The 25,825-nt window shown below is 54.7% G+C and overlaps 1 protein-coding gene across 3 annotated transcripts in view; it reads left to right on the top strand.

Moving 5' to 3' along the window:
- FBLN2 (fibulin 2) overlaps nucleotides 1-25,825 on the top strand; it is an 89,136-nt gene that overhangs the window by 12,625 nt on the left and 50,686 nt on the right. For 2 of the 3 annotated variants that reach the window (XM_030307493.2, XM_032592361.1), the window contains exon 2: nucleotides 15,240-16,579. In XM_030307493.2, coding sequence (XP_030163353.1) covers nucleotides 15,298-16,579 — 1,282 coding nt within the window. In that variant the 5' untranslated portion in view covers nucleotides 15,240-15,297. Of the gene's footprint in view, nucleotides 1-15,239; nucleotides 16,580-25,825 lie in introns of those variants that run through there. The other variant, XM_030307494.2, reaches the window with a different exon arrangement.

Below are 25,825 nucleotides of genomic sequence, written 5' to 3'. Positions count from 1 at the left end.
TGTGGCGGGGCGGCTGATGGCACCAGGGGGCCCAACAGTTATGCCACAGCCTGGGCCAGAACCCACCATTTGCTGCACACTGCCGCCCCACTGGCAGCCCTGAGAAATTCCTGAATTTCAGGGCCGTGCGAATAAATAGGGGCTCTGGGCACAGCAGAGGCCGGAGGGAGTCACAGAGTTTCCCCGGCTGGTGCCTCCTTCGAGATGCCGCGGCAGCCAAGGGAGCCTGGGGCTGCTGTGGGCCGGCCCTGCCTGCTTGTCTCCATCATCTCTTCCTCCTGTCTGTCTGTGTCTTGTCTGTGTGTCTCCTTGGCTTTTGGTCTTTGCTGCTCTCTGTCTGCCTTTCTGTCTCATCTCTTTCTGCCTGTCCCTTTACACTCCACCCCTGCCTTTCATGGAGTCATGAGGCTCAAAGAACACACATGAGAAAAGGGCTTCTGTATAAAGGGTGGGTGTGCACCTGCGGTTATGGTGGGGGGCTCCCAGCTTGGGCCGTGACTCTCCAGGTGACCTCAGGCAAGCTTTTGCCAATTTCAAAAACCCTTCTTGGTGGGGGAGCGCCTGGGTGGCTCAACGAGTTGAGTGTCCAACTTCGGCTCAGGTCATGATCTCACGGTCTGTGAGTTCGAGCCCCCCGTTGGGCTCTGTGCTGACAGCTCAGAGCCTGCAGCCTGCTTCAGATTCTGTGTCTCCCTCTTTTTCTGCCCCTCCCTGACTCATCCACTCCTTCTCTCCCTCTCTCTCTCTCTAAAATAAATAAACACTTAAAAAAAAAAAAAGACCCTTCTGGGATGAGTGTTGGTAACACTCACGTTTATAAGTCATCCTGTGTCTTCTGTCAGTCCTTTTCTGGGGCCATACACACTAATTAATCTACCCACCCACCCAAAGCATTTTGAGCACCTGCTGTGGCCTAGACCCTGGGTCAAGGCTGAACATGAGGGCAGGATTCCTGCCTCAGAATCACAGTCCAGTTGGGGAGACCAGCAGGTGGACACATCAGTATAAGATGTCAGCTCCTAAGTATGGGTAAGGAAACTTCCAGTCTTGGCATTCCATCTGGTTAGGTGGGGGATAGGATCTCTGAAATGCAGTTGATGGCAGAATGAGCCTGTCCAGGACAGCGTGTGGTGATGTCAGCAGGGCTGTCTACACTGGGGCTAGAGAAGTGATGTAGGACCGGATGGGCTCTGTTGGAGCTCTGAACAAGGTGGGGGGCCAGGGATGTGGCAGGGAGCAGGAAGCAAGTCCCTGGGGTGTTGAATAGACAGCGTGATCTGGGCCAAGGGGAGGGGGCAAAGGTAAGGAGAAGGGAATGGTCAGGAGCCTTGGGGAGCAGTGACCCACTGCCTGGGGCTGGAGAAGGGGAGGATGGCCCAGCACATGTGGAGTGTGTGTGTGTGTGTGTGTGTGTGTGTGTGTGTGTGTGCATACGTACACATGCACACATCCTCGTGTATTCTCTCCCACTGGCCTGCCACAGTGCCTAAAATCCCACCTCTGTGTTCCTATGGGAAAAGCATTAAATTCCCCCAAGGCCAGTTTATTTTCGGGGGGGGGGGGATGGGTGAATCCATTTCCATAGGAACCTGGAGGTGGTCCTTTTTACCAGAAGGAGCTGACTAGTCTCAGAGCTTTTAATTGCAAAATGTCAAATTTTATTGAATTTTTTTCCCCAGCATCTAGTGAGATGATCCTTTAGGATTTTTCTTTTATTGAACTGCATTGATTTTTTAATATTGAACTACCCTTGCATTCCTGAGGTAACACTGTTTGGGCACAATATATTATTATCCCCATAATATGCTGCTGGATTCAATTTTCTGGTATTTTATTTAGGACTTGGCAGCTAGATTCATAAGTGAAACTGGCCTATACTTCTCTCTTCTTATAGTATCCACGTCTGGTTTTGGTATCAGGATTTTCCTAGTCTTACAAAATGAGAGAAGGCCACCCCTTTTCTTTTTCTAGGCCCTGGAACAATTTTATTTTAATAGGATGGAAATTATTGTCAGCTCTGACTATGCCATGCCTAGGGCTAGACTCTGCACATAATTCTTTGTTTTAGCACACAGCACCCTGTAGGGAGAGCATGATGCTTCTCATTTAACAGATGGGGAAAATGAGGCTCAGCTTCTGGTCTGTGGTCACACAGTGGGAATCTGCTTAGCTAGGCTGTGAATGTAGGCCAATGCGACGCTGGGGCCTATGCTTCCGAGCTATTCACCGTGGCCAAGAATTGTCTGAGATGCTGGCCTATAGGGGAGCCTTTGGCCTTGTTCTAGGGTTTTCTGGGGGGTCTGGGAAGAGCACTGATTGAGCATCAGGAGAACTTACCTGTCTGCTGCCCGACCACCTGTGTACCCACCTACCATTCATGCCTCCACTTGTCCACTGATCCATTGCCTGCCTGGTCATCGAGTCGTGCCTCAGCCATTCATTCCCACACTGATACACCCACCCATTAACCCACCTTCCCCTCCGTCTGTCCTCTGTGTGCCATCCATTCACCCACCCATGTATCTATGATCTGTCCACCATCGGTCTGTTCACCCATCCATCTCTTCATCAACTCTCTATCTACGTACCATTTCACTTACCCATCCACTAATCCACCTTCTCATCCATCTATCTTCCACCTGCTACCCACTCATCAGCCACTCACCACCCATCCATCCATCCATCCATCCATCCATCCATCCACCCACCCATTCACCCATCCACCCACCCATGCACCCATCCATCTACCCATCCACCCACAGATCTACCCATCCATCCATCCATCCATCCATCCATCATCCATCCATCCACCCACCTACCCACCCAGCCATCCACTTGTCCATCTATCTACAAGGCTTAGCCTTAAAGTAGGAGCTGGGATTTTAGTCTTCAGAGATTCATAACAGAGGGCACCCTGGTCTGGGACAGTGATATAAGCAAAGATGAGGGGTTGGGAACCAGAGTTTCCAGTTTATCAAGAATTGGGTGAATGGAAGACAGCAGAGGGAAATGGGCTTGGAAGATAGGTGGGGCTAGATGGTGATGGACTTTGAATGCCACCCTTAGGGGTTTTCACTTTATTCCTGGGCCAGGGGTCTTCAACCAGTGGTCTGTGAGACACCTAAAATGATACACAGAAGTTTTTGGTATTTGCCCATTTTTCTGTTAAGACTCTCAATTGCAAGTGACAGAAAACCTGGTCCCGGTTAGCTTAACACGCTGGGTTCCTGTCAGTTTTTCAATTAGGCGTGGCTGGGTCCAGGTTCTCGACAGCTATCACTGTTTGTTTTCCCCACCTTTTGGGTTTTTCTTGTTTGGGTGTTGGTGCCATCCTCCACCTGAGGATGAGATGGCTTCAGGGGTCCTGGACATTAAATCACTTCATGTCCAGTCCAGTGGGGAAGAGAGAGACCACTTGCCCCAAATCTCACCTGTATTGGGTCTCTTGGGCTCGTGCTGGCCTGGTGTCCGGGTCTGAATTCCGCATGTCGTGACAGGAATAGGAAACCCTGATAGTGGGGGACGGGGGGGGGGGGGGGTGGATGCCAGAATGAAGCCCCCAGGCTGCTCTTGGAAGGCAGGTAAATGTACAATGGGATGGTCAGAAACCACCCCCTGTCCACTACCAAGCTTTGCTCACATTTTCCCTTTCATTGGTGGAGGGTGGTGTATTATGCATAGCTTTTCCTGGGTTCTCCAAGGGAACCATTCAGGATGTTGAGCAGGGGTGTGAGGAGATCTGATGAAAAGCCTCCTGAGGCTGGGACAGGGCGGGCTGGGTGGAAGATGCCTGGATCTCCCGGAGAGAGGGAGAGGTCAAGGGTGTGACACTGCCCATCCGTCTGGGGCCGGGTGGAGGGCGTTGGACGCCAGGTGGGGAGAGCAGTGAGCTCAGTGTGGCTATGGGCAGGCCCATTTCTCATCGCTCCTCTCTGGGAGCATTTCCTCTTTCCAGAGTTGTGACTTGTGGGGAAGGAAAATAGCAGCTCCCTCCCAGTGCCAAAAGCAACATTTTCTTTCCTCAAAGGTTGATTATAAGTCACGGACATTCATCTTTGTAATTTTTCACCTGCTTATGTTGGTAATGAGATTAGTGATTATATACACAGGGTCAGCTCTCGCTCAGCCTGTAAGGAGCTTTTTATTCATTTCCTTTTTTTTTCTTTCTTTTTTTTTTTTTTTAAAGGGAGGAGAGGGTAGGGAGGGGAAACTACCCTGGCTGTTCTATTTGAAGGATGATTTTTCACAGTGTTTTCATGAGCTCACCCCTTTGGCCATCCCCAAGGGCCAGTGAGCATGTGAGGACACAAGGCTCCCTGCCCCTCTCTATGGCCCCCCCCCGGGGCCCTGATGTTCCTCAGCACTCTGCACCCAGCTCAGAGATGCGGTGTCCCCCTGCACGCTGTCCCCAGCTCCTCCCACCTCCTCGGGGATTTCAGGCCACTGACCTGTGCCTTCAGCCTTGCCTGGCTGTCCACTGGCACACGCCTGCTGAGGCTCTCCCAGACCCCCACCTCCCGGACAAACCCTTGGCCCTGTAACCCTTCTCCTCATGGCCAGCCCTGTCTTCTTGCAAAGGACGCCAGCAATTATAAAGACTTTCTCCCACAAGGAAATGAAGGAAAATAAGACTGCAAAGACAGAAGCCAAACGTGATCACTTTTCTTTTGGTAATTTGTGACTGTTTTTCACACCCCCCCCCCTTCCCATGTCTCTGCCAACACCCTCTCTCGCTCTTGTTTTCTTTTCCTGGGCTACTATAATTGGCCCTTTTTTCTTTTCTTTAAAAAAACTCTTTTATTGTGAAAAAGCACACATACAAAGAAAGTACATAAAAGTCAGCGTACCTTTGAACAAGCCCTCGAGTAACCACTACCTGGGTCAATCGAGAGGACCCCCGCCCACCCCCAGGAGCTCCTCTGGCCCTTCCCTGTCTCCCTCCCCTAACCAGGTACCCCCCCACCAGACTTTTATGGTGACCATTCTAACTTGGCTTTTCAGTTCTGCCTCCTATATTTGCATTCCCTGTATGGTGTTCAGATTTTACCTGGTTTTGGACCTTATAGACTGGAATCTTCCTCAGGCTCCTTGAAAAGGATGTCTGCAGTTCCCTCTTGAATTCTCAGTGTGCTGGACGCAGTGCTGGTCCCACCACCCTGTTGGAACAGTGTCTGCTAAATGCACTAGATGCTTTGCTGAGTTCTCTGGGGGGCACTGCACCTGGGGGACTGGTGGACCTCCTCTTCAGAGCTTCTCTGTTTTTTCAGTTTCACATCGCTTCCTCCACCTTTTCTCCTCTTGCTGCTCAACTCGCCATGTCCTGCTCTCTTCTTTGTTCCTTGCATATCAGCCACAGCGTGTCAGGCTGGTTCCTGCCTCAAGGCCTTTGCACATACTGTTACCTCTGCTGAGATGCCATTTCCCAGATCTTTGCATGGCCACCACATTTTTGCCAGGCAAGTCTCAGCTGAGATGTCGCCTCTTACATGTGGTTACTCTGACCACTCTTGCCAAAGAAGGGTCCCGGTCCCTGTTCTAAACAATGCCCGTATTATCTTCTTATTTATTTGTTCCTTGTCTTTTCCCTCCACCAGGACATTGGCCCCATTTGCTGGTTTTGTTTTCTGCCACATCCCAGTACCTATAATAGGAGCTGGGAGGTAGCAAGTGTGTGATAAATATCTACAAGCTAAAGGACTCTGGCTGTATTCCCTTAGCTGGACAGACCTGGGTTCAAACCCCCATGCCACCTTTTACTGGTGATCTGACCTTCCCTGGAAACTGTGGGGCCAGGGTTTGGCATTGTGTTGGCACTGAGGAAGTGATCGTTGAATGTGAACCTAGCCAGCAGCTAAAATCCCCGCTAATATTTTGTGCCAAGAACAAGTTTATTTTTCTCGATGAACTAGATGACTTCCTCTGATCAGACAAGGAGCATTGGATCATCCTTTGATTTCCCTTCTGGCCTTGGCTGCCAGGAAGCTTACTATCAAGGGGAGGTCTCAGGAACAGCCCTGGTTTCCTGTTGGGCCTTCAGTGCAATCCTTCTTTCTTTGCCTTTCTGTGCTCTCTAATAACTCACTTCCGGCCCCACAGTGCATGCGTTTTTGCTTCTTACTGTAGTAAAATACACATACCATAAAATGGACCATCTTAGCCATTTTTAACTGTGCAGTTTGGTGGCATTAAGTACATTCACGCTGCTGTGCAAACATCACATCTCCTGGACTTGTGTCTCTCAAACTGAAACTCTGTCCCTGTTGGACAGTTCCCCACCTCCCCCATCCCCCGCTCCTAACAGCCACCATTCTACTTTAAATCTCTATGAGCTTGATGACACCAGGGACCTCATATAAGTGGGATCATACAGTATTTGTCCCGTCGTGCCTGCTTATTTCACTTAGTGCAATGTTCATCCGTGTTGTGACTTGTGTCAGAACTTCCTTTTTAAGGCCAAGTAGTATTCCATTGTATATAGAGACTATATTTTATTTATCCACTCATCGGTTGATGGACACCTGGGCTGCTTCTCCCGTTCGGCTGTTGTGAATAATTCTGCAATGAACGTGGGTATGCAAATGCTGTTTCAGTACATTATTTCTCACCTTTCTGAGCTTGGGGTGATCTCAGACTGAATTATAAATTAAAGGTAGGTGTTGGGACACTTTGTAGGACTGTACTATTTTATCTGCCTCTGCCTGGTGTGTGTGTGTGTGTGTGTGTGTGTGTGTGTGTGTGTGTGAGATGCTGTGGCCATTGCTGGTGCCCTGTCTGGTCCCTGTCACCTGGGGGCACACTCATCCCCCAGCTGCCCCAGGTGTTGGCTGCTAGTGGCTCCCACCTGCATCTTTCTCCAGATCCTCGTCCTTGGCCCACAGGTCTTGCCTCCCACTGCATGCCCGGCAAGTTATCCTTCCCCCTTCACCCCACCGTGGCCCTTGGCCAGTCACTGTCTGAGGTCCCTGAATGGGATGAGCCCTGGGGTGCCAGTCGCACTACAAGGCTCCCCAGGGATCAGGCTGGTGCCGGACTCCAGCCAGTAGCACATCTTTGCCCAGTGTTGTCCCCTCTGTCCCTTCCCTTTCTTCCAAGAGTCGTCCCCCACTAAGTCACATGCATGAGAACCCATGTCAGGCTCTGCTTCTGGGGGTCTCCGTGAAAGACAGTTTGTAACTCCCACATTCCTCGCCATGGTTGTGTATCTTGTACGACTGGGATGCTGTCAGAATCTGCTAGGATTGACATACTGTGGCCTCCTGTGCCACCCGGACAGTAGGGGGATCCTTGCAAGGGGCAAAATCCCCACTGTCTACCACTTAGAGAAGAGGTGGGTCCTAACCCAGGAGACCAGGACTTTCAGGAGGTGACCCTGGGCAGGAGGGAGCAGGAATTCCCACCTCCTCTGGGCCTCCGTCCTTTGGGTGTGGACAAGAGAAGCCCGAGGCCCAGGAGGGTCCGAGGGGATAGAGAGGAACCAGGGAGTCCACTGATGCCAACGGGGAATGACTGTGGACCTGCTGTGGACCAGAGACACCCTGCTGTCAGGTCCTACCTTCTGGTTTTCCTGGAGAAGTTGGGGGTCTAGCTTCAGTGCAAAGTCTTCTTTTTTTTTTTTTTTTTTTAATGTTTATCTATTTATTTTGAGAGAGACAGACAGACAGACAGACAGAGAATCCCAAGCAGGCTCCACGCTCAGTGTAGAGCCCGACGTGGGGCTCAATCTCACGACTGTGAGATCGTGACCTGAGCTGAAACCAAGAGTCAGACGCTCAACCAACCGAGCCACCCAGGTTCCCCCAAAGTGTTCTGGTTTTAAATGTTATCATTAAGTTCATTATACATTAATGACACTGAAATGTTATAACATTAGCAACTAATTTCAAAAGCACACACGGGCCCCCGAACGTGGACGGTGAGCAGACGGCTGGTTTGTGACCCTCTCTGGCTGGACTTGCGGGGGGCGGGGCGGGGGGGGCGCAGGGGGCAGCTGTGTGGGCCGGGCTTCTGGAAGGAGCAGGGCCAGGTGGTCCTGATGACTCACATGTTTGTAACTGGTGAGTCTACAAGTGTCTTGTGTGTTTATTTCCCTTCTGTCATCCCCAGGTGCTTGAAAGTCCCATTGTTTTCATATAGCTGTCTCTTGTGTAAAAAGAGAGAACCCCCTGTGAATATTTAAAAAGTTTTGAAGCCATACCAGCACCAACCTGGGCTTTTCTTTCTGTCTGGGGTTTCCTGGTAAAAATGTGGGATGCCCAGTTAAATTGGAATTTCAGATAGACGATGAATAAGATAGACAGGACATACTTGTGCTAAACAATTACGCGTTGCTTATCTGAAGTTCCACTGTGACTGCATGTCTCATGCTTTTATTTGCTGGCTTTGGCAAGCCTGCTCTTGTCGAGACCAGAAGGATCAGAGAACGGGCGAAAGGAAGCATTTCCTTATCTTGTGATTTGACGCTGTATAGAGCCAGACCCCGCTTTTGATAACGGCCCTGGCGATGAATCGGTGTCTCCCAGGGCCATCTGGGGGACACCAGGGTGGCCTGGCCGGCCCAGACCATTCTCATCTGGGCCTGCTGTGGATGGGAGCTGTAGGAGGTGCTGCAGAGATGTGTGTTTGAGTTTGGGAGCAGCAGCAGTGAGGGCAGCAGAGAGAGGAGCTTGCAGACAGAGCGAGGGAGGGTAGCTGAGGTTTGACGAGCACCCAGGGCACCTCTGACTCCGCTGTGCCAGGGACTTCCCTTCCTGATGCTGCCAGCCCCTGGAACCCTGCGAGGGGTGGTGAGAGAGCAGGCATGTCTCCACACAGTGCGCTTAGCCACCTATCTTGGGGGATGCTCCCTGGGAAGGGATCCTTCCTGAGTGTGCACCCACCCCCACCCGTGAGAACCTGACCCAGGCTACATCAGAATGCCCACTGGCCCCACCCACAGCAGGTGTCTGATCAACAAAGACGGAAGCTGTGGCAGCCCAGACCGTGACTGCAGCCCCCCCCCCCCCCACCCTCCGCTGGTCCTGCCTGGAGGCCGCTCTGGGATCTCCAGTTCAGGGAGTCAAAGAGTCACCCCCCCCCCCCCCCGAGCGGGACACACTCCCGGATGTGAGTGTCGGTGGCTTCCTGGCCTTCCGTCCCCCCTACACACCCACTGTGGCTCTTCGTTGTAGAGAGCGGCAAACGGAAACAGAAGAGACCCGAAAGGACACCAGACACCCATCACCTAGATCTCACGGTTGTGAACATTTTGCCATTTTGCTTTTGACCTTTGTTCATGCTGAAATATATTAGGGCATATTACAGACACAATGACCAATTAAGTATTAATAAAAAAGGTATTCATCTTTTTTAAAAAATTTTTTTTTAACGTTTATTTATTTTTGAGACAGAGAGAGACAAAGCATGAACGGGGGAGGGTCAGAGAGAGGGAGACACAGAATCCGAAACAGGCTCCAGGCTCTGAGCTGTCAGCACAGAGCCCGACGCGGGGCTCGAACCCACGGACCGTGAGATCATGACCTGGGCCGAAGCTGACCGCTTAACCGACTGAGCCACCCAGGCACCCTGAAGTATTCATCTTTAAAAAATGCCAGCGTGTGCCAGCCATCACAGCTCACAGAATGATGGGCTGCTCCTTACTCTGTCCTTGCAGCCCCTCAAGTAGCTGAAATGTCTTTCTCATGTGGTTAGTTCACACCTGGGGCCCGTCAGGACCCCACACAAATTGGGCTGCTCTGTCTCAGGTCTGTTTCCTCTCTCTGCTTTTCGTATGTGCTGAACAGGCGGGGGACATTTGTCCCGTGGGGTGTCCCCCCTCTGGATCATCTGCTTTTCATTGCTTAGATCCCAGTGGTTCTGGTTGCCTGTCCCTGCATCACCAGCGACCCCGACCCTTGGCAGAGGAAAGCAACAACAACAGCAGCATGGAATTTGCTCAGGAATTCAGGCTGCCTTGGCCCTTTATTCAGCTCCACATGGCATCAGTTGGGGACATTAGTGGTGTTCACCTGGCCTCTGGGCATCAGTGCTGTGACCAGGAGGGATGGATCTTGGGCTCACGTGGTCTCGCTGGCAGGGTGGTCACACCTCTTCCCTGGTGGCCCAGTGCCCTCAGAGACCCAGGTGGAAGCTGCCGGGCCTCATCCAGGCGGCCCTGCATCCCCACTGCCATTCCCCTATGGGAGGACTTGGGGTTCTGAGTCTCACTGGTGTTCCCAGGCCCATCCCTCAACCAGTCACAGTGAAGAGGGGATAAGCTTTGTGGATTTGGCTGAGTGTGGTCATGGGACCGTGCCCCACCCTGGAGCTGGGTGCAGGAAGGACCCCCCACTGAACCCTCCCTGAGGCTGGTGGGGTTCCTGCTTGTAGAGGGGGCCCAGTTAGGACGTGGGATTCTTTTTGTTTATTCAGCTAGACCTCAGGCACTAATAGTTAAGTTAATTATACTCCTCAATAATAACACACTATTATCTTGGTCTCTGCAGGGTCCTGCTTTTATTTTATTGGTTGGTTTATTCCCATTATCTTTGCTCCCCACGCCATTCCATTTCCCCACCATGGCAGACATCCAGTTCTGCTCAGTGCGTTTCTGTTCGCCTGCGTTTTGCAAATGGTGTATTTTACCTTGGGCGGGTGTATTTTTACTCCGCATGAACGGTGTCGGGCTGGCTTGTGCTTTTTCTTACCTTTTCCATTTAGTGTTCTGTTTTTAAGGTCCATCCTTGTTGCTCTGTGCACACCAAATCATTGACTTAGAGTTCTGTAGGGTCTTTGTGGGTGTGTGTCTGTCAGGGTCCTAGCCGGAAACGGGGTGGGGGTGGGGCTCACACGGTTTACCAGAGGAGTGGTTAATGAGGAGACCTAGAACAGAAGTGTGGGCAGGGTTGGGGCAGTTCTTGGAGTCATGGCTGTGGGTGGGGAGTCCTTGGAGCCCTGGGCCTGCAGGGGTAGGGGAGAGGCGGCTCTCAGAGCCCAGCAGGGTCACCCAACTGGAGTTGTGACCAAACCCCTGCCCTGGAGGGAAGAAGGGAGGGAGATGGGGAATAGATTCCCCGCTCTCTCTCTCCTTCCCTCTGGCTGCTGTTGAAGGATGCAGGAACCTCCAGTCTGAAGAGGTCAGCCTCCCAGGTGCAGAGCAGGGTGGATAAGGGTAGGGGAGTGGATCTAGGGACAGGTAACTGGCACAGTGGCCCGCACCTGCTGTGGTATCCCCACCGACCACGGGATGAATACCCGGTGATGACCGTGGGCCTGTGGACCTGCTGCAGGTTTCTTTGGATAGTTTGCTGGCGGCAGAACTCTGCAAGCCCGCGGTGCATGCCCATGTGGGCCTGATGGCATGTAGGTCACTCTCCAGGGTGTCTGCTCCAGTGGTCACTTAGGCCAACTAGCATTATAATAATAACAATTTTCTTGTTACTAATGTGCAAACACTTGCCAGCTTTGCCAGTCTGATCTGTGAGAGTTTTGCTTTGCATTTCCCTGGCCCTTAATAAGTTCCCACCTTGGGAGTGTGTGACCCAGCCTGCAGGCACTGGGCAGCCTGGCTCTAGGCTCTTTGTTTGTGACCACAGTCTGGCTGCTGGGGCTCCCCCCTGCAGGGAGGTCAGGCTCCCTTTCTCAGCCCCTCCTCTTGTGGCTCTTCTTTTTAGATTGGAGGGAGGGGGTGTCGGCAGAAGCCAGACATTAAGGGGGCCACTTGCTGTGGGGGCCGTGGGAAAACAGCAGCTGGAGTCTCCAGGAGGGACATGTTTGAATCTGAGAACCAGCAGTGTGGAGATTGTGGCCTCCTACTTCTCACCTGTGTGTTTCCAGCCCTGCTTGCCTATCTCCAGGGACAGGGAGCTCACCCCTTCCCCTAGCAGCTTGGTCCATCCTTGAACGGAGGAAAGCTTTTCACCTGTGGACCCTTCTCAAAGGTGGGCACGCAACCTTCAGATGGCACCAGGAGGCTCTGAGCAGCGTGTAGAGGGCCCAGGCTTCCATTCTTTCAGCTGGAGATCATAGAATGACCGTGAGGTTTCCAGTTTAGGGGCAGACCTTGGGGGACCTTGAATTCAAGCACACCCAACCACATGTATGTGAGTGATGAGGCCACGGAGACTATAGGAGCCCATACCCTGTGTGACATCTGAGGGTGGCCAGGGCTTGGTGGTTTTCAGGAAGAGTCAGAAACCTGGATTTCCTTTTTTCCCCCATCCCTTCCCTCCCCTTCCCTCCCCTTCCCTCCCCTTCCCTTCCCTTCCCTTCCCTTCCCTTCCCTTCCCTTCCCTTCCCTTCCCTTCCCTTCCCTTCCCTTCCCTTCCCTTCCCACCTGAATTTTCACATGAACATTTCTAATTTGTAAATGCTGGTATAACTAATTTAAAACCGAAAACCCACTGTGTGGGACAAACAAAACACACTTTCGGCTAACCAGCACCTGTGGGCCCCCTGCTGTGACCTAAGGTGTGATGGAGCTCTTCACTATATACAAATGGCTCAGAGAGGGTGAGGGCCTTGCTCAGGGTTGCACAGCAAATGAGAACACAAAGTCAGGGCCTGATGTTCTTTATGGTTCCCCTGGGCCTGGGGTGGGAGTGATGGGCGAACCCAAGATCTGGAATCACCTAGGTGTGGGCAGAATGTGACGCTTGGGGGGGATCAAGGGCCAGGGCACCCAGGGGGCCGAGAGGAACTAGGGGACCAGCTCATGGGAGAAAGTGAGGTGGGGTGGGTGGAGTGTGGCAGGGCTGGCTGGGACCAAAGTTCCTCTGGGAGAAGGTCTGGGAGAAGCCTGCCAGCCGGTGGTGGGAATGTTTGCCCCTGGGGGATGTGTTGTTTGTGTGATTGGGGTAGAGGTGGGAAGAGGGTTTTAGTCTTGGTCTGTGAAGATTTCCTTCCTTAAATGACACTGTTGACAGTGGACTCAAGGGCCGCTTTGGGGCCTTTGTGCCCCACCATCTTCAGGTAGAGGGCCATCCCCCTGGTCAGTGGGGATCACAGGCCCCGGGTCTTCCCATGGCCCATTCCTAGTCACATGTTATGGAGCCACCCGCCTTCTGAGATGGCTTCTCAGCTCGGGTCAGGGGTGGGGATGTCTGTCGGTGTCTTTGCCATCTTTTGGGCTTTCCTTGGGCTTCTCAAACTTGGCATGGCTCAAACTGGGCTGCATCCCCCCAACCAGGCCCTCCTTTGACAGCTTTCTCTGCCTCAGGAAGCCACAGCTCCATCCTTCCAGGGGCTCAGACCAAAACCTTGGCTCGTCCCAGACTCCTCTCCTGTCACACCCCATCCAGTCCATCAGCAAATCTGGTCAGTTCTACCTTCTCAGTAATTCCCCTTTCCATCATCCTCTCCTGCTTCCCCTCCCTTGCCACCCTGGCTATCTCATGCCCTCTCCCTGGTCTCCCTGCTCCTGTCTAGCTCCCCTGTTCTCAACACAAAGGCCAGGTGAATTCCTTTAAGTAAAGAGTCCCATCACATGGTTCCAGACTCCAATCCAAGGCTTCCAGAAGCACTGCTTGATCTGACTGTTGTTCCCACACTCATCCTTGCTCATTTGCCGAGCTATGGTGGCCCTCTGCTGTTCCTCGTCTCCCCCCTGCTGGTCCTGCCTCGGACCCTTTGCGCTTGCTCTTTGGCCAGCTGACATACAGATATGCCTTTACCTCCAGAGATATTCACATGGCCGTCTCCTTTGATTCATGCCTCAGCTGAAATGGCACTTCCTTGGAGAAGCCTTGCCTGACCACCCCTGTTAAAATAGGCTTTCCCACAGCCCAGTGACTTCCTGTCACATTTCCTTGCTTTCTGTCATTCATTTCTCCATTGTGCTTCTTACTGCCGGGCATTCAGTAATCTGCCAAATTGCTGTGGGTTTATTGCCTGCCTCCCCACACCAGAGTGTCTGCACGGGCAGAACGGCCGTGAAGCCGTCTTATGAAGCCATAACCCAGCACCAGTTCTGGTTGACTGGTCAGCAGAGGCAGACCTTCTTGTCCTGCCGTGCTGGGTGCTGCTGAGTTGCTGTCACTGTCCCCCTGACCCTTGAACTCCAGTCCCGCCCGCCCGCTCTGCCTGGGCGCAGCCAGGAGGCGGGCAGCACGAGGCTGCGTCTTCTAGAAACAGTGGTGGCTCTGCTCTCTGCTTCCTCTCTCCTCCCATCAGAAACTTCTAAGAAGTTATTATTATATATTTTTAGGTTTGCAATGACAAACACTTAAAATACTAGAGATGTCACTTTATTGTGTATTTCTTCCCCTTCCTGTTTTTAGAAAGCCAGCCGGTTTTAGCAAAGTGACTGCAAACAATAGCTTAGGTCGCTGCGGTGGGTGGAGAAGGAGCCCATGTCTGGGAGTGAGGGCAGGGTCAGGGCGGTTCCCACCCGGATGGCAGATCTGCCCTTGCCGGAGCAGGGAAGCGTCGACAGGGCTTGGGGCCACAGCGTGTGGGGCCCTCAGCTGCTCTCAGGTCACAAGGCTTTGCAGAGAAAGGGCTGAGTGGAGTTGGGGAGGGCGGGGAGCGTGACGGGCATATCCTAGGGCAGATGGGAGGTGAGGCTGGAGGTGGGGGAGGGCCAGGGAAATGAGGAGAAGAGGGCAGAGGGTAGAGAGCTGTTCTGGGGGCGAGTGGACAGGTCTTGTGGGGGTGGGTGGTGTGAAGGACAGAATTTTCGGGGATAATTCTGGGAATGGTGGTGACATTTGCTGAGGCAGCTGAGGACATTGGCAGGAACCTCTCCTGTGGCTAAGCTTGTAGTCCAAGGAGGTCTGTTGGGGGGTGTTCCTGAGCCCTGGGGTCTGAGGGCTACAGTCGGGGTGGGGTGGCTCGGCTGGCTGGGGGGAGGGGGCTTGTTCCTGCTCAGCGTCTGTCTGACCACATCCTCTGGCTGGCAGCCCGAGCCGCTGGGTGGATGGCTGCAGAACAGAAATCTTTTGGGTGGTCATGTGTGTGTGTGTGTGTGTGTGTGTGTGTGTGTGACTGTGGGCAGGAGGCTCCCTCTCAGGAGGCATATGTCAGAAAGCAGGTGAGGGCGGGGGGGGGGGGGGGCAGCGGCCCTGAGTTGGGGCTGTGTTGGTGACAGGACGTCAGCACCTGTGGCGCCTGAGTGACTGTGGATGCCCCCGTCTGTGCATCTGAGCAGTCGCGACCGGGAGCATGTGCGTGGGTGTGCCGTGTTCTAGGGGCGCACACGCCTGCGTGAAGGTGGCCGACGCTCCGTCCACCTGTGTGCTGATGGGTGTTCCTTCTGCTCCCCCCAGGGCCTCGCAGGAGAGGACGCAGTTCATCCTGAGGCGGCATCTGGACTGGCCGTGGACCATGGCGCTGCTCTGGGAGCCCGCAGGAGCTTGGCTGGCCCTGGCCGTGGCCCTGGCCCTGGGCCCGAGCGCCGGCACGGCGGCCCCGAGGCAGGACTGCACGGGTGTCGAGTGCCCGCCGCTGGAGAACTGCATCGAGGAGGCCCTGGAGCCGGGTGCCTGCTGTGCTACATGTGTGCAGCGGGGCTGTGCCTGTGAAGGCTACCAGTACTACGACTGCCTGCAGGGGGGCTTTGTGCGTGGCCGGGTGCCTGCCGGCCAGTCCTACTTCGTGGACTTCGGCAGCACCGAGTGCACCTGTCCACCTGGTGGTGGCAAGATCAGCTGCCAGTTCATGCTGTGCCCGGAGCTGCCCCCCAACTGCATCGAGGCCGTGCTGGTGGCCGACAGTTGCCCGCAGTGCGGCCAGGTGGGCTGCATCCATGGCGGTCGCAAGTATGCTGCTGGCCACACGGTCCACCTCCCGCCCTGCCGGGCCTGCCACTGTCCCGACAGCGGGGGTGAGCTCATCTGCTACCAGCTCCCCGGTTGCCATGGAGGTGCCGCTGCCACCGGGAACTTCTCGGATGCTGAGGAGGGTGACCCCGAGAGGCACTACGAGGACCCCTACAGCTATGACCAGGAGGTGGCTGAGGCGGAAGCTGCAGCAGCCCTGGCGGGAGAGCTCCAGGCGGGCCCAGGGGGCCCAGCCGCTCTGGGAGGTGGCAGTCAGCCGTCCTCCGCCATCCAGGCCACCCCCTGGCCGGCCGCCCTCCCTAGGCCCACGGCGGCTGCTGCCCTGGGTCCCCCGGCCCCCGTGCAAGCCAAAGCCAGGAGAGTGACGGAGGACAGCCACGGGGCAGGGCAGGGGCAGACAGAGGAGCTGACCTTCAGGGAGCAGCCAGCCGCAGGTGGCCCCGGGGAGCTGGATGGCCGGCCCACTGAAGGCCCAGCTGGGCCTGGTCTCCCTGCCCAGGAGGACAAGGCAGAGGCTAGGGCAGGGCCTGAAGAGAACCTCATCCCGGAAGCCCAGGTCACTCCCCGCGGGGCCGGGCAAGAGGGAGCCGGGCCCATTCCGGTGTCAAGCACGGCCAGCGTCCCCCCGACGCAGTCCACACCGAGCTCTCCCGAGGGCACGACGAAGCCCAGTACCCACACCATCCTGATGACATCTCCTCGTGAGGCAGCCTGGGTCCCACCTACCCAGGAAGCGCCCAGGCAGCCGCCAGTGCTGCTCCATTCTCGGCCAGAGGAGGACACGGATCCCAACTCTGTCCATTCTGTCCCCAGAGGTAACCCTGAAGGTAAGACTCTCTTCTAGTTCCTCCAGGAGCCCTCAGCCCAGGGATGGGCGGCCTTAGGGCCCCTTCAGTGCCCCAGGTCCCTGCACACTTGCCTGGGGCAGGGGAAGCTGAGTCTGTGGGGCCAGGCTAGAGGCAGCCAGCCCAGCCCCCACACTACGGGGCCGGGGACTCTAACATGATGGAGCTTTCTCCCTGGCTTTGCTCCTGGGGGTGGGGTGGGTAGGTAGGGGTGAGGTCCCCATTGCGGTAGGCGTTGGGCTGCCTCTAGGGCTGTGCTTGAGGGCTTCTTAGGCATACCTTATCAGGGCTGGAGGGTCCCTGAGGAGGGTTCTAGCTCAGGGACAGGCGGTGCCCAGTGGGGTCCACAGGTGCCCTGGCAGGAAGTGGGGAGTTTTGCAGACACAGCTAATTGCTCACATCCTCCCTGAGAGTAGCCTCTGGGCAGGGCTGTGTTCTCCGTCCCGCGGTGGCAGCAGAAGGGATGTGGCCTCTTGGGGCCCCTTGTGAGAACCCGGTACCAGGTCGCCACCCCTTTCGGCCATGGGTCCTGTCTACACACCTGTCATTCTCGTCCCTGCTCCGCTCAGCACTCTGCTCTAGCTCCCACCTACTCAGAGTAGAAGCCAGAACTCACTCTCGGGCCACAGGCTCGGCACAGTCTGGAGTGTGACCTCCTGGACCCCCTCTCCGTCACCCTTGTCTTGGTCTCTTCTGGCTGCTCTTAACAGAAATGCTACAGACTAGGGGGCTTAAACAACAAGTATTTGTTTCTCACGGTTCTGGAGGCTGGGAAGGCCGAGATCAAGGTGCCGGCAGACCTGGTGTCTGGTGAGAGCCTGCTTCCCGGTTTGCAGCTGGCTGTCTGCTCGTTATGTCCTTGCCTGGCCGATGAGGGTATATCTCACCTGAGATACACGAGAGAAGGGGCGCGTTTTCTTGCATCTCTTAGAAAAGCACTAATCCCATCCTGAGGGCTCTACCCTCATGGCCTAATTATGTCCCCAGGGATCCATCTCCATATACCATCCCCATTAGGGTTTTAACATATGAATTTGTGGCTGGGGCTTAAACACTCAGTCCCTATGGGTCTCTCCCCCTCACCCACTCTGCACTGGCTTCCTACCCCCTGTCAGGTAACTTCTAGCCCCAGGGCCTTTGCACTTGCTCCCCCCTCTTGAAATGTTCTCCCAGGTGTCCATCTGGCTCATTCCTTCCTTCTTGTAAGCTCTCTTTTCAAGGTCACCTCCCCGGAGAGGCCTTCTCTGACCAGTTAAAAGAGCACCCCACCTTTCTCTTACCCCGCTTGAATTTCTCCTAGAAATACCTGGCATTATAGTATATAGTTTCTTTAATGTTGTCTCCCCTAGTGGAATGTTAGTACCACGAGTGAAGGGACCGCATCTGTCATCTCCTCTGCTATGCCTGAGGGCCTCCAGCAGGGCCTGCAACACCGTTGGTGCTTTGTAAACATAAGGTGAATGAAAGGGAATGGGTGGGGGCTTTCTGGCCACCCCCTGTCACCCTCTCTCACCCTAGTTCCCCTTCCATCCCACAAGCACCTTATACTGACACATTCCCTCTCTTCCACCCATTTGCTCACACTGTTCCCAGCCAGCTCAGGCAGCACCTCCTCCAGGAAGCTTTTCCCTGAATCTTTATGCCTTGTCTGATCCCCTCACCACCACCCCTCCCTGGCTCCCTGGCTCACCTCTGAGGGTACCCTAGGCGGGTGTCTGATGGTCTAGAGATCCCTCCCCATAGCTGAGGGAGCTATTGTGTTCTGTGTAAATGTTCCTTATAAGCCTTCTTGAGGCATCCACTGTGAACAGGCCCTGGTGGGCCCTGGGGAGGCAGAAATGGACCGCTGTGGCCCATGTCCGTAGGCTGGGGGCTGTGAGGGAGGGATGCCTGGGTGGTGTCTGGGAAGGTTTCTTGGAGCGGGGGGCACGAGGGGGCCTCCCTCTTGCTCTCCCCCGGTCTCTCTTCCTCTCGAGCGAGAGGGAGAGGGAGAGAGAGAGAGGAGAGGGATCTGGGATTTCTGCAGCATTCCCGGACGCCCACCCTGCTGCCCACAGCTCTCAAGTCCTGCGGCTCTGGTCGGACACAGACTGTGCACAGCTTGTGCCTCTGCGGCGAGGGGGTGACGCCGCAGGCTTCCCCTCACCTGCAGTCAGTCTCCCCAGCCAGATGGCTCTCCTTCCAGCCCGGTCATGGCGAGTGGGGCGCAGAACTTACCCTTGCCGAGCACCTCCCGGGTGCCAGGCCCCGTTGCCGTGGCTGGATCCTTCCCACACGCCGGGGAGGTGGGCTCTTCTTGAGCACCGAGCGCGTGCGGGTCAGAGAGGAGTGGCTCCAGGTCCCACAGGGGGAGTTGGTGGGCCAGACCCAGCAGTGGGCTTCAGGGGGGCTCCTCCTCACCCAGCCCTGAGCCTGCAGGATGTGGGGAGCCTGTGTGGGGTGGGGTGGGGTGGGGGCTGTAATGAAGTACATGTGTAGCCGGGGAGAGCTTGCAGGCCTGGCTGGAGCATGGTACATGCAGTGTGTTTGGGTTGTAGCCTCCGCCCCCACCCCTGCCTCTTGCTCCAGAGGCCTCTCTGTGGTTCTGGGCCTTTGGAATCTTGGAGACTTTCTTTGTTCTGAGGAGCCCTAGTTTTTTTTTTTTTTTTTTTTCTCTGCCGTGAGCTTTCTCAGATGGATTTTGGGGTGTGGCCTTTTAGGAGGGCTGCTTGGGGGCAGGGGCCCCTGATTGGGTGTCCCTTATCCCATCTGAGGGCTGTCCTGGCAGAGGGCCCAGCACATGGAAAGCCCAGAGAGAGTCATCAGGGCATGGACAGGCGGCTGCACTTTTTGGTGTGCAAGAAAAGGAAGGTGTGGGACGCTGGGAGCTGGGGGAGCTTGGCCCTGGCCAGATAAACAAGGACCGGCCTGCCTCCCACCACCCCATCCGTCTTTCCTCCTCGTCTCACCCAGTGTTCCCACCGTCACCCACCAATCCATGCACTCTGCTCCACTAACTGTACAACTTAGGCAGGCGGCTCGCCGTTTCCGGTCTCGTTTTCTCCATCTGTAAGCAGGAAAGTCCCTGCTTCATGGGGATGTCTTGAGGTTTCAGGGAGCTGATGCGTGCCCAGTGCTCAGCATGGAGCTCAGCGCTTGCTGAGTAGTTAAAACTGTTAGCCGTGGTTCTTCCCCCTCTCTTCTCCAATCTACAGATGTTTTTGGAGCACGCTGTCTGTGCCAGGGGTGTGCCAGCGAACAAGGCTGGCACAGCCTCTTCCCTTCCGAGGTCTGATGGCGGAGATGGGTATTAAATGGATAAGCACACACACAGATTTCTTCGTGGCCGCAACTGAGGACACACAGCTCATGGGTGGGGGTCAGGTGCCCGACTGAGCATCCTTTGGGAAGTGGGGACGTTAGAGGCCCCTGGCTGCTGCTGTGGGGAGAGAGGACTGGGGCATCATCCCAAGTGATGGAGGGGCCTTCAGTGGGGAGAAGCTGGGGAGGTAGCTTTGCCCTGCTCACCAGTGGGGCTGGCTGAGAGGCAGGCCGTGGGGCCGGAAATGACCCCCAGCCATGTTGCCATGGCAGCCCTGGGGCCAGGAGAAGGAGGTTTCCAGGCCCTGCTGGGGTGGGGGTCTCGTCTTTGAGGCGGAGCCGTGCCAGGGATCCCGGCTGCCTCTGAGCATGTCCAGATGTGGTCTAATGGAAGCCACATGCCCGGCTCTCTGGGCCGGGGAGAAGGGGTCTGATGTCTGTTGTCACTCAGGGGGCTTTGTGAGAGTGCCTTCCCCTTCTGCCACTGGGCTGGCATGATGGAGGGAGCCAGGGACTTTTCCCCACCGCCCTTCTGAGCCCCAAGGGGCAGGGTGGCCCTCAGGAAGTCGGAGTTTCCCCCTCCTGGGAAAAGGCTCCAGCCAAACCCCTGTGGGCCCCCAGACCACGTGGCAGGAAAGGGGCCCCTTACTCAGGACCCTCATGTAACCAGATTCTGCAGGGCAGGCATCCTTGGATGCTTTGACATTCGGTTAACAGAGAAACTGTAAACTCAAATAACTGTATTAATTGCACACCCCTTGTAGTGTTTGTGACTTGTGCCAGCACCGTCGTGAGAACTCTGTGATAATTAACCCCTTTAATACTCACTGCCGCCCCCTTAGGTCACAGCAGAGGCATCAGGCAGCTCGTCTGCGGACACACATGCAGGGAATGTTGGATCCAGGGTTCCCTTGCGTTTCTTCTTGTCTTCATCCCTGTCATTTCTGAGTGCCTGGTGTGTCCATGGGCTGTGGCAGATGCTGAATGGACAGTGTAGAACAAAACCCAGCACCATCCTTGCTCCTGGGGAGCTTACGGGTTAGTGGGGGAGATGACCCAGTGACATTCTGAGCCATGACTAGGGCTGAGGAAGGAGGTGGGTGTGCTCTGTGAGTCTGTCTCGGGGATCTGACTTCTCCTGGGGATCAGGGAAGGCTTCCTGGGGGAAGTAATATTTGGGCACAAGGGCTTGTTGAGTGGCCAGTAGGTGGCAAGCAGAGAGAAGAGAGTGCTTCAAGCCGAGGATGCAGCACGTGCAAAGGCCCTGTAGCTGGAGGGAGTGAAATCGATGGGAAGGAGGCTGTGTGGCTGGGATGAAGCTGGGGAGGGGTAGGGGACCGTGATGGTGTTGATCCTCAGGATGAAGCTTTGGGTCTTTGTCCCAAGAGCAGTGGGGAGCCATTGAAGGTATAAGGCAGGAGGTGGTATGATCTTATTTGTGCAGTGCAGCACTCCCTCTGGGTGCTGGAAGGAGGGACACAGGACAGTCACTGGGCCTTCCCTATGTCTGTGGGTTTCCAGTTGCCCCCTCCTACCTCCTGCCCAGAATCGCCAGGCCGTGACTCTAGGAAAGGGACTTGCCTAGACTCTTCCTGTTCCCCAGAGGATCCTCACAGACCCTCCCCTCTCTTCTTGTCTTGGCCTGCGGGAGATTTAAATTTGTGTGGGGCCTGAAGGAACCTGGTTGGGATTCTGACCCCTGAGCCCAGGTCGCATGCAACAGAATTACCTCCTGCAAGAGCTCCAGGCTCCTGGAGCAGGCTGGGGACGGAGTCGCCCTGTGGGGGCTGTGACCCTACTCAGCAGCAGAGCCCGGCCGGGAGAGCTCACAAGAGGGCCCGGCCAGCCCTTCCTGTCCTCACTCCAAACCACAGGGCCTTGAAATGGGGTATCTGACTGCTAGGGCCGTGTGGGGCCTACCGCGAGCGACAGGATGGGCAGGCAAGGGTCCCGCCCCCCCCCTCCCCCCCAGACCCTGCACGTCCACCGTCAGTCCTCAGTCTGAAGCCCACCACTGACTTGTGTGATCTGGGGTCTGGGACATCTGGGACGTCACCCCCTCTGAGCCCCACTTTCCTTGTTGACAGAATGGCACGGTTGCATGGGCCCGAGGCTGTGGTGAGGACGAAGGCGTTAGGAGCAAGGCCTGCGTGGAGTGAGGACGTGGGCCGGTGTTGCCCACGCGTCTCCCTGCTGTGCTGTCAAAATGGCACACGCCCCTCCCCTCGGTCCGCCCGTTACCTTCTTTCAGCAGAGCACTTGTGTAAGCAGTGGAATTTTGTTGGGAATAGGTTGAAATGGGAAGGTTTCATGTAAATTTCAGCTCTCGGGCTTTCCTTGAACATTGGCAGCTGTGGGCACACCAGGCCTGTGTGCCCCAGGCGGGCTGTCGGGGGAGCTGGGAGGGGGCTGTCCGCCCTGCAGACTGGGTGCGCGCTCTGTGCTCCGCTGGACCAGCGCTGCCCGGTTCCACCCCCAGCCTGGCCCTGGTTGGCAGTGGGGTCGGGTCCTGTGCTGGGGGCACCTGTGAGAGCAGAGACTTTCTTCCCGTGGTCTGTGTGGCCATTCTGTTTCATGGAAGAGAAACTGGCATCCTGAGAGGGGATGGTGGCTTTTCTGGAGGTGTCGGTAGAGCTGGGCAGGGGGCTGCAGTCTCCCAGTGTGGGGGGTGGGTGGGTTCCTGGCTCTCACGGGGCACCTGGAGCCACAGTGGGTCTGAGTGGCCTTAGCTGGGCCCTCCCTGTATTTGCCTGTCCCACAGCATATAGCACTTGGAGGAAATGGGTGCATTTCATGGCCACTCCCCATAGTTAGGGTCACAGGCCAAGGCTAGGCCTGTAGTGGGTTTCTTTGTTTTAATTTTTAAAACTATGTTCCTTCCTTCCTCCTCCATACATCTTCCTGACATACAATACCTCAATCATCCTATCTCGTTACCTTTATGTCAATTCATCCATCACTCATATCGAACTCCTCCTTTCTCCTTTCCTTTTTCTTTATTCCTTCCTTCCTTTCTTCCTTCCTTCCTTCCTTCCTTCCTTCCTTCCTTCCCTCCTTCTTTCCATCTTTCTTTCTTTCTTTCTTTCTTTCTTTCTTTCTTTCTTTCTTGCCTTCCTTCTTTGTTTCAGAACAGCTTTATTGAGATATAATCATGCACCATAAAGTCCCCTCTTTAAGAGTGTACAATTCAATAGTTTTTATCAGAGTTGTGCAGACATCATCAGACTCTACTTTTAGAACATTTTCATCACTCCCAAAAGAAACCCCACACCCAGTAGCAGCCCCTTCTCGTTTCCTCCTTCTCTCAGCCCCCCGCAACCACCAAGCTACTTTCTGTCTGTGGATTCGCATATTCTGGACATTCCTGGATGCAGAATCATACAATATGTGGTCTTCGGGGGACTGTCTTCTGTCACTTAGCATAATTCTTTCAAGGTTCATCCGTATTGCAACAAGCGTTGTACTTTGTTCCTTTTTGTGACTGAATAACATTCCGTGGTGTGGATTAGTGTGTTTTTCATCCATTCATCCCCTGACAGACATTGTGTTTCCACCTCTCAGATATTAGGGGCACACTGCTGCTATCGATGCCCACGTACGTACTTTTGTGCGGACAGCTGCTTCTGGTTCTCTCAGTAGAATTGCTGGGTCATGTGGTGACGGCATGTTTACTCATCGAATGAATCGCCAGACCGCTCTCCACGGCAGCCCCACCATTTTACATTCCTGCCAACAATGCGTGAGGGTTCCAACTTCTCCGCATCCTCGCCAACACTTGTTATTGTCTGTCCTTTTGAGTACAGTCATCCCACCTGCTGGGAATGATACCTGCAGTTTTGATTTGCAGTGTTTCTGATGCCTGATGATGTTGACCATCTTTTCATGAGCTCACTTTAGAAAATTCTAGAAAACACAGAACACACAGCACACATTCCATTAGCCACTGAAGCGATGGCGTCACCACAATGTCATGTTGTCTCTGGAAAGCTCTGCTGTATACTCGTGGGACAAAGAGCATGAAGAAGGCAAGTGATGTAGTGTTGTTATGAAAATAATGCTGCCTCAGGGATCCCTGGGAAGGCCTTGGGAGCCCTCCAGGGCCTGGGACCACACTTGAGAACCACTGGTCAGTATGCAAACACTAACATATCATGCGCACCGTTCTGCCCTGTGCTTTTTTGCCATTAACAACACATCTTGGAGTTCTTCCTTGTCAGTATGTGGAGAGTTCCCTTACCAGCCAGTGTTCCAGCTTCACTTTCCAGTCCCTCCTGACGGATGTTCAGCTTGTTTCCAGCCTTTTGCCATTGAAAAGCAACGCTCTAGCAGTTCCCCGGGTGGCTCTGTCGCTTAGGTATCTGACTCTTGATTTTGGCTCAGGTCATGATCTCACGGTTCATGAGATGGAACCCCAAGTCGGGCTCTGTGCTGACGGTGTGGAGCCTGCTTGGGATTCTCTCTCTGTCCCCCTCCCTCTCTCTCTCTCTGTCAAAAAAAAAAAAAAAAAAGGCAATGCTCTAGTGAATATCTTTATGCTATGCCATGGTGTGGAGCGCTGGGTCATTGTGCATTTCTTTACATATTTTAGATATTTTTTGTAACATTATTGAAGTATAATCAATAGAACCTATCAGAAGCACACAGCGCATTAATATGTCTTCACAAATGAACACACCCATGTGACAGGCACTCAGATCATAAAGCATCATGCGACAAGCCAGGTCACCCCCTCAGTGCACGTCCCGGGGACCCGCCGCCTTGACTTCTAAAGCAGACGTGAATTTTCTGCTCTCAGACTTTTATAAATGGGACCATATAGTCTGATTTCTGTTGCGTCTGGCTCCTGTTGGCTCAGCACAGCCTTTCCAGGGTTCCCCGGGTTACGTGTGCTCTAGCTGGTCCTTCTGATTGCTGAGGGGTGCTCCGCTGTATGTGTGGACCCCAGTCCCGTTGTTCATTGTCCTGTCAAGGGGTGTTGGGGCTGTTTCAAGTCTGACCATTAGGAAGAGTATTGCCCTGTAACTGCTCGAGCCAGTCTTTTTGTGACCGCTCGCACACACCCCTTTTGGGAGGTGCTGGCTCCCGTGTGCTCCTCTTTAGAAAACACAGGATGCGTACTTAACAACCTTGGTAGATGCCGCTCAACCTCCTTTGAAAAGGGTGCCACGTTTTGCTCATACCTGTAATACAGGAGAATGCGTTTTCCCGTTTCTTTATTCCACAAATAGTTACCAAGTGCCTCCTGCATGGCTTCAGGTGCTGGGGACACAGCACAGTGATCAGAATATGGGTGGACCTCACATCCCCCTCACAGAGCTCCCACTCCGTGGCGGGCTTGGAGGGGGACACACAGTCACAGGAGTATGGAAGATCTGTGTTAGATGGTGCAAGGCGCTAAGGAGAAAATGAAGCAGGTGCTCTAAAATGTTCTCAACTTGGCCAGCCTGGGAGGTGGAAGATGGCATGTGGGGTGGGGTGGATTTAGTGTACATGTGGGTTTTGTGCTCCCCCACCTCCCACCTTGGCCTAGAGCTCCTCGGCAAGTCTGGCCAACCCCGTGTGGGGGTGCCAGCTGGTCTTTCCGCCCCTCTCAGCACACCAGCGCCAGCCCTTCCTTCTGGGGACATACCTTGGTCGCGGTATGAACGATCTATCACCATAGTAGTGTGAGGGGCAACCAACCGCACAATCAACGTTCATTTTTGCTCCCAAGTCCACGGGGCCGCCAGGAGTGGCTGATGTCAGCTGGGCTCACGCTTGTGAGTGTCTGTGGTCGGCTGGCAGCTCCGTGGGGACTGGCTGGTCTGGGACGGCCTCTGCCTGGGTGTCCCATCTCCGCTCTCTGCACTCTGTCCCCTTTAAGCGGGTTAACCCTGGCTTGTTCTCGCCCCGGAAACAGGGCTCCGGGAGAAAGACCAGAAGCAGGCA

This window comes from Lynx canadensis, chromosome A2 (assembly GCF_007474595.2).
Source record: "Lynx canadensis isolate LIC74 chromosome A2, mLynCan4.pri.v2, whole genome shotgun sequence".
Lineage (NCBI taxonomy): Eukaryota > Metazoa > Chordata > Mammalia > Carnivora > Felidae > Lynx > Lynx canadensis.
The sequence above is the reverse complement of the archived record's forward strand: the minus strand, read 5'-3'. Positions and strand labels throughout refer to the sequence as shown.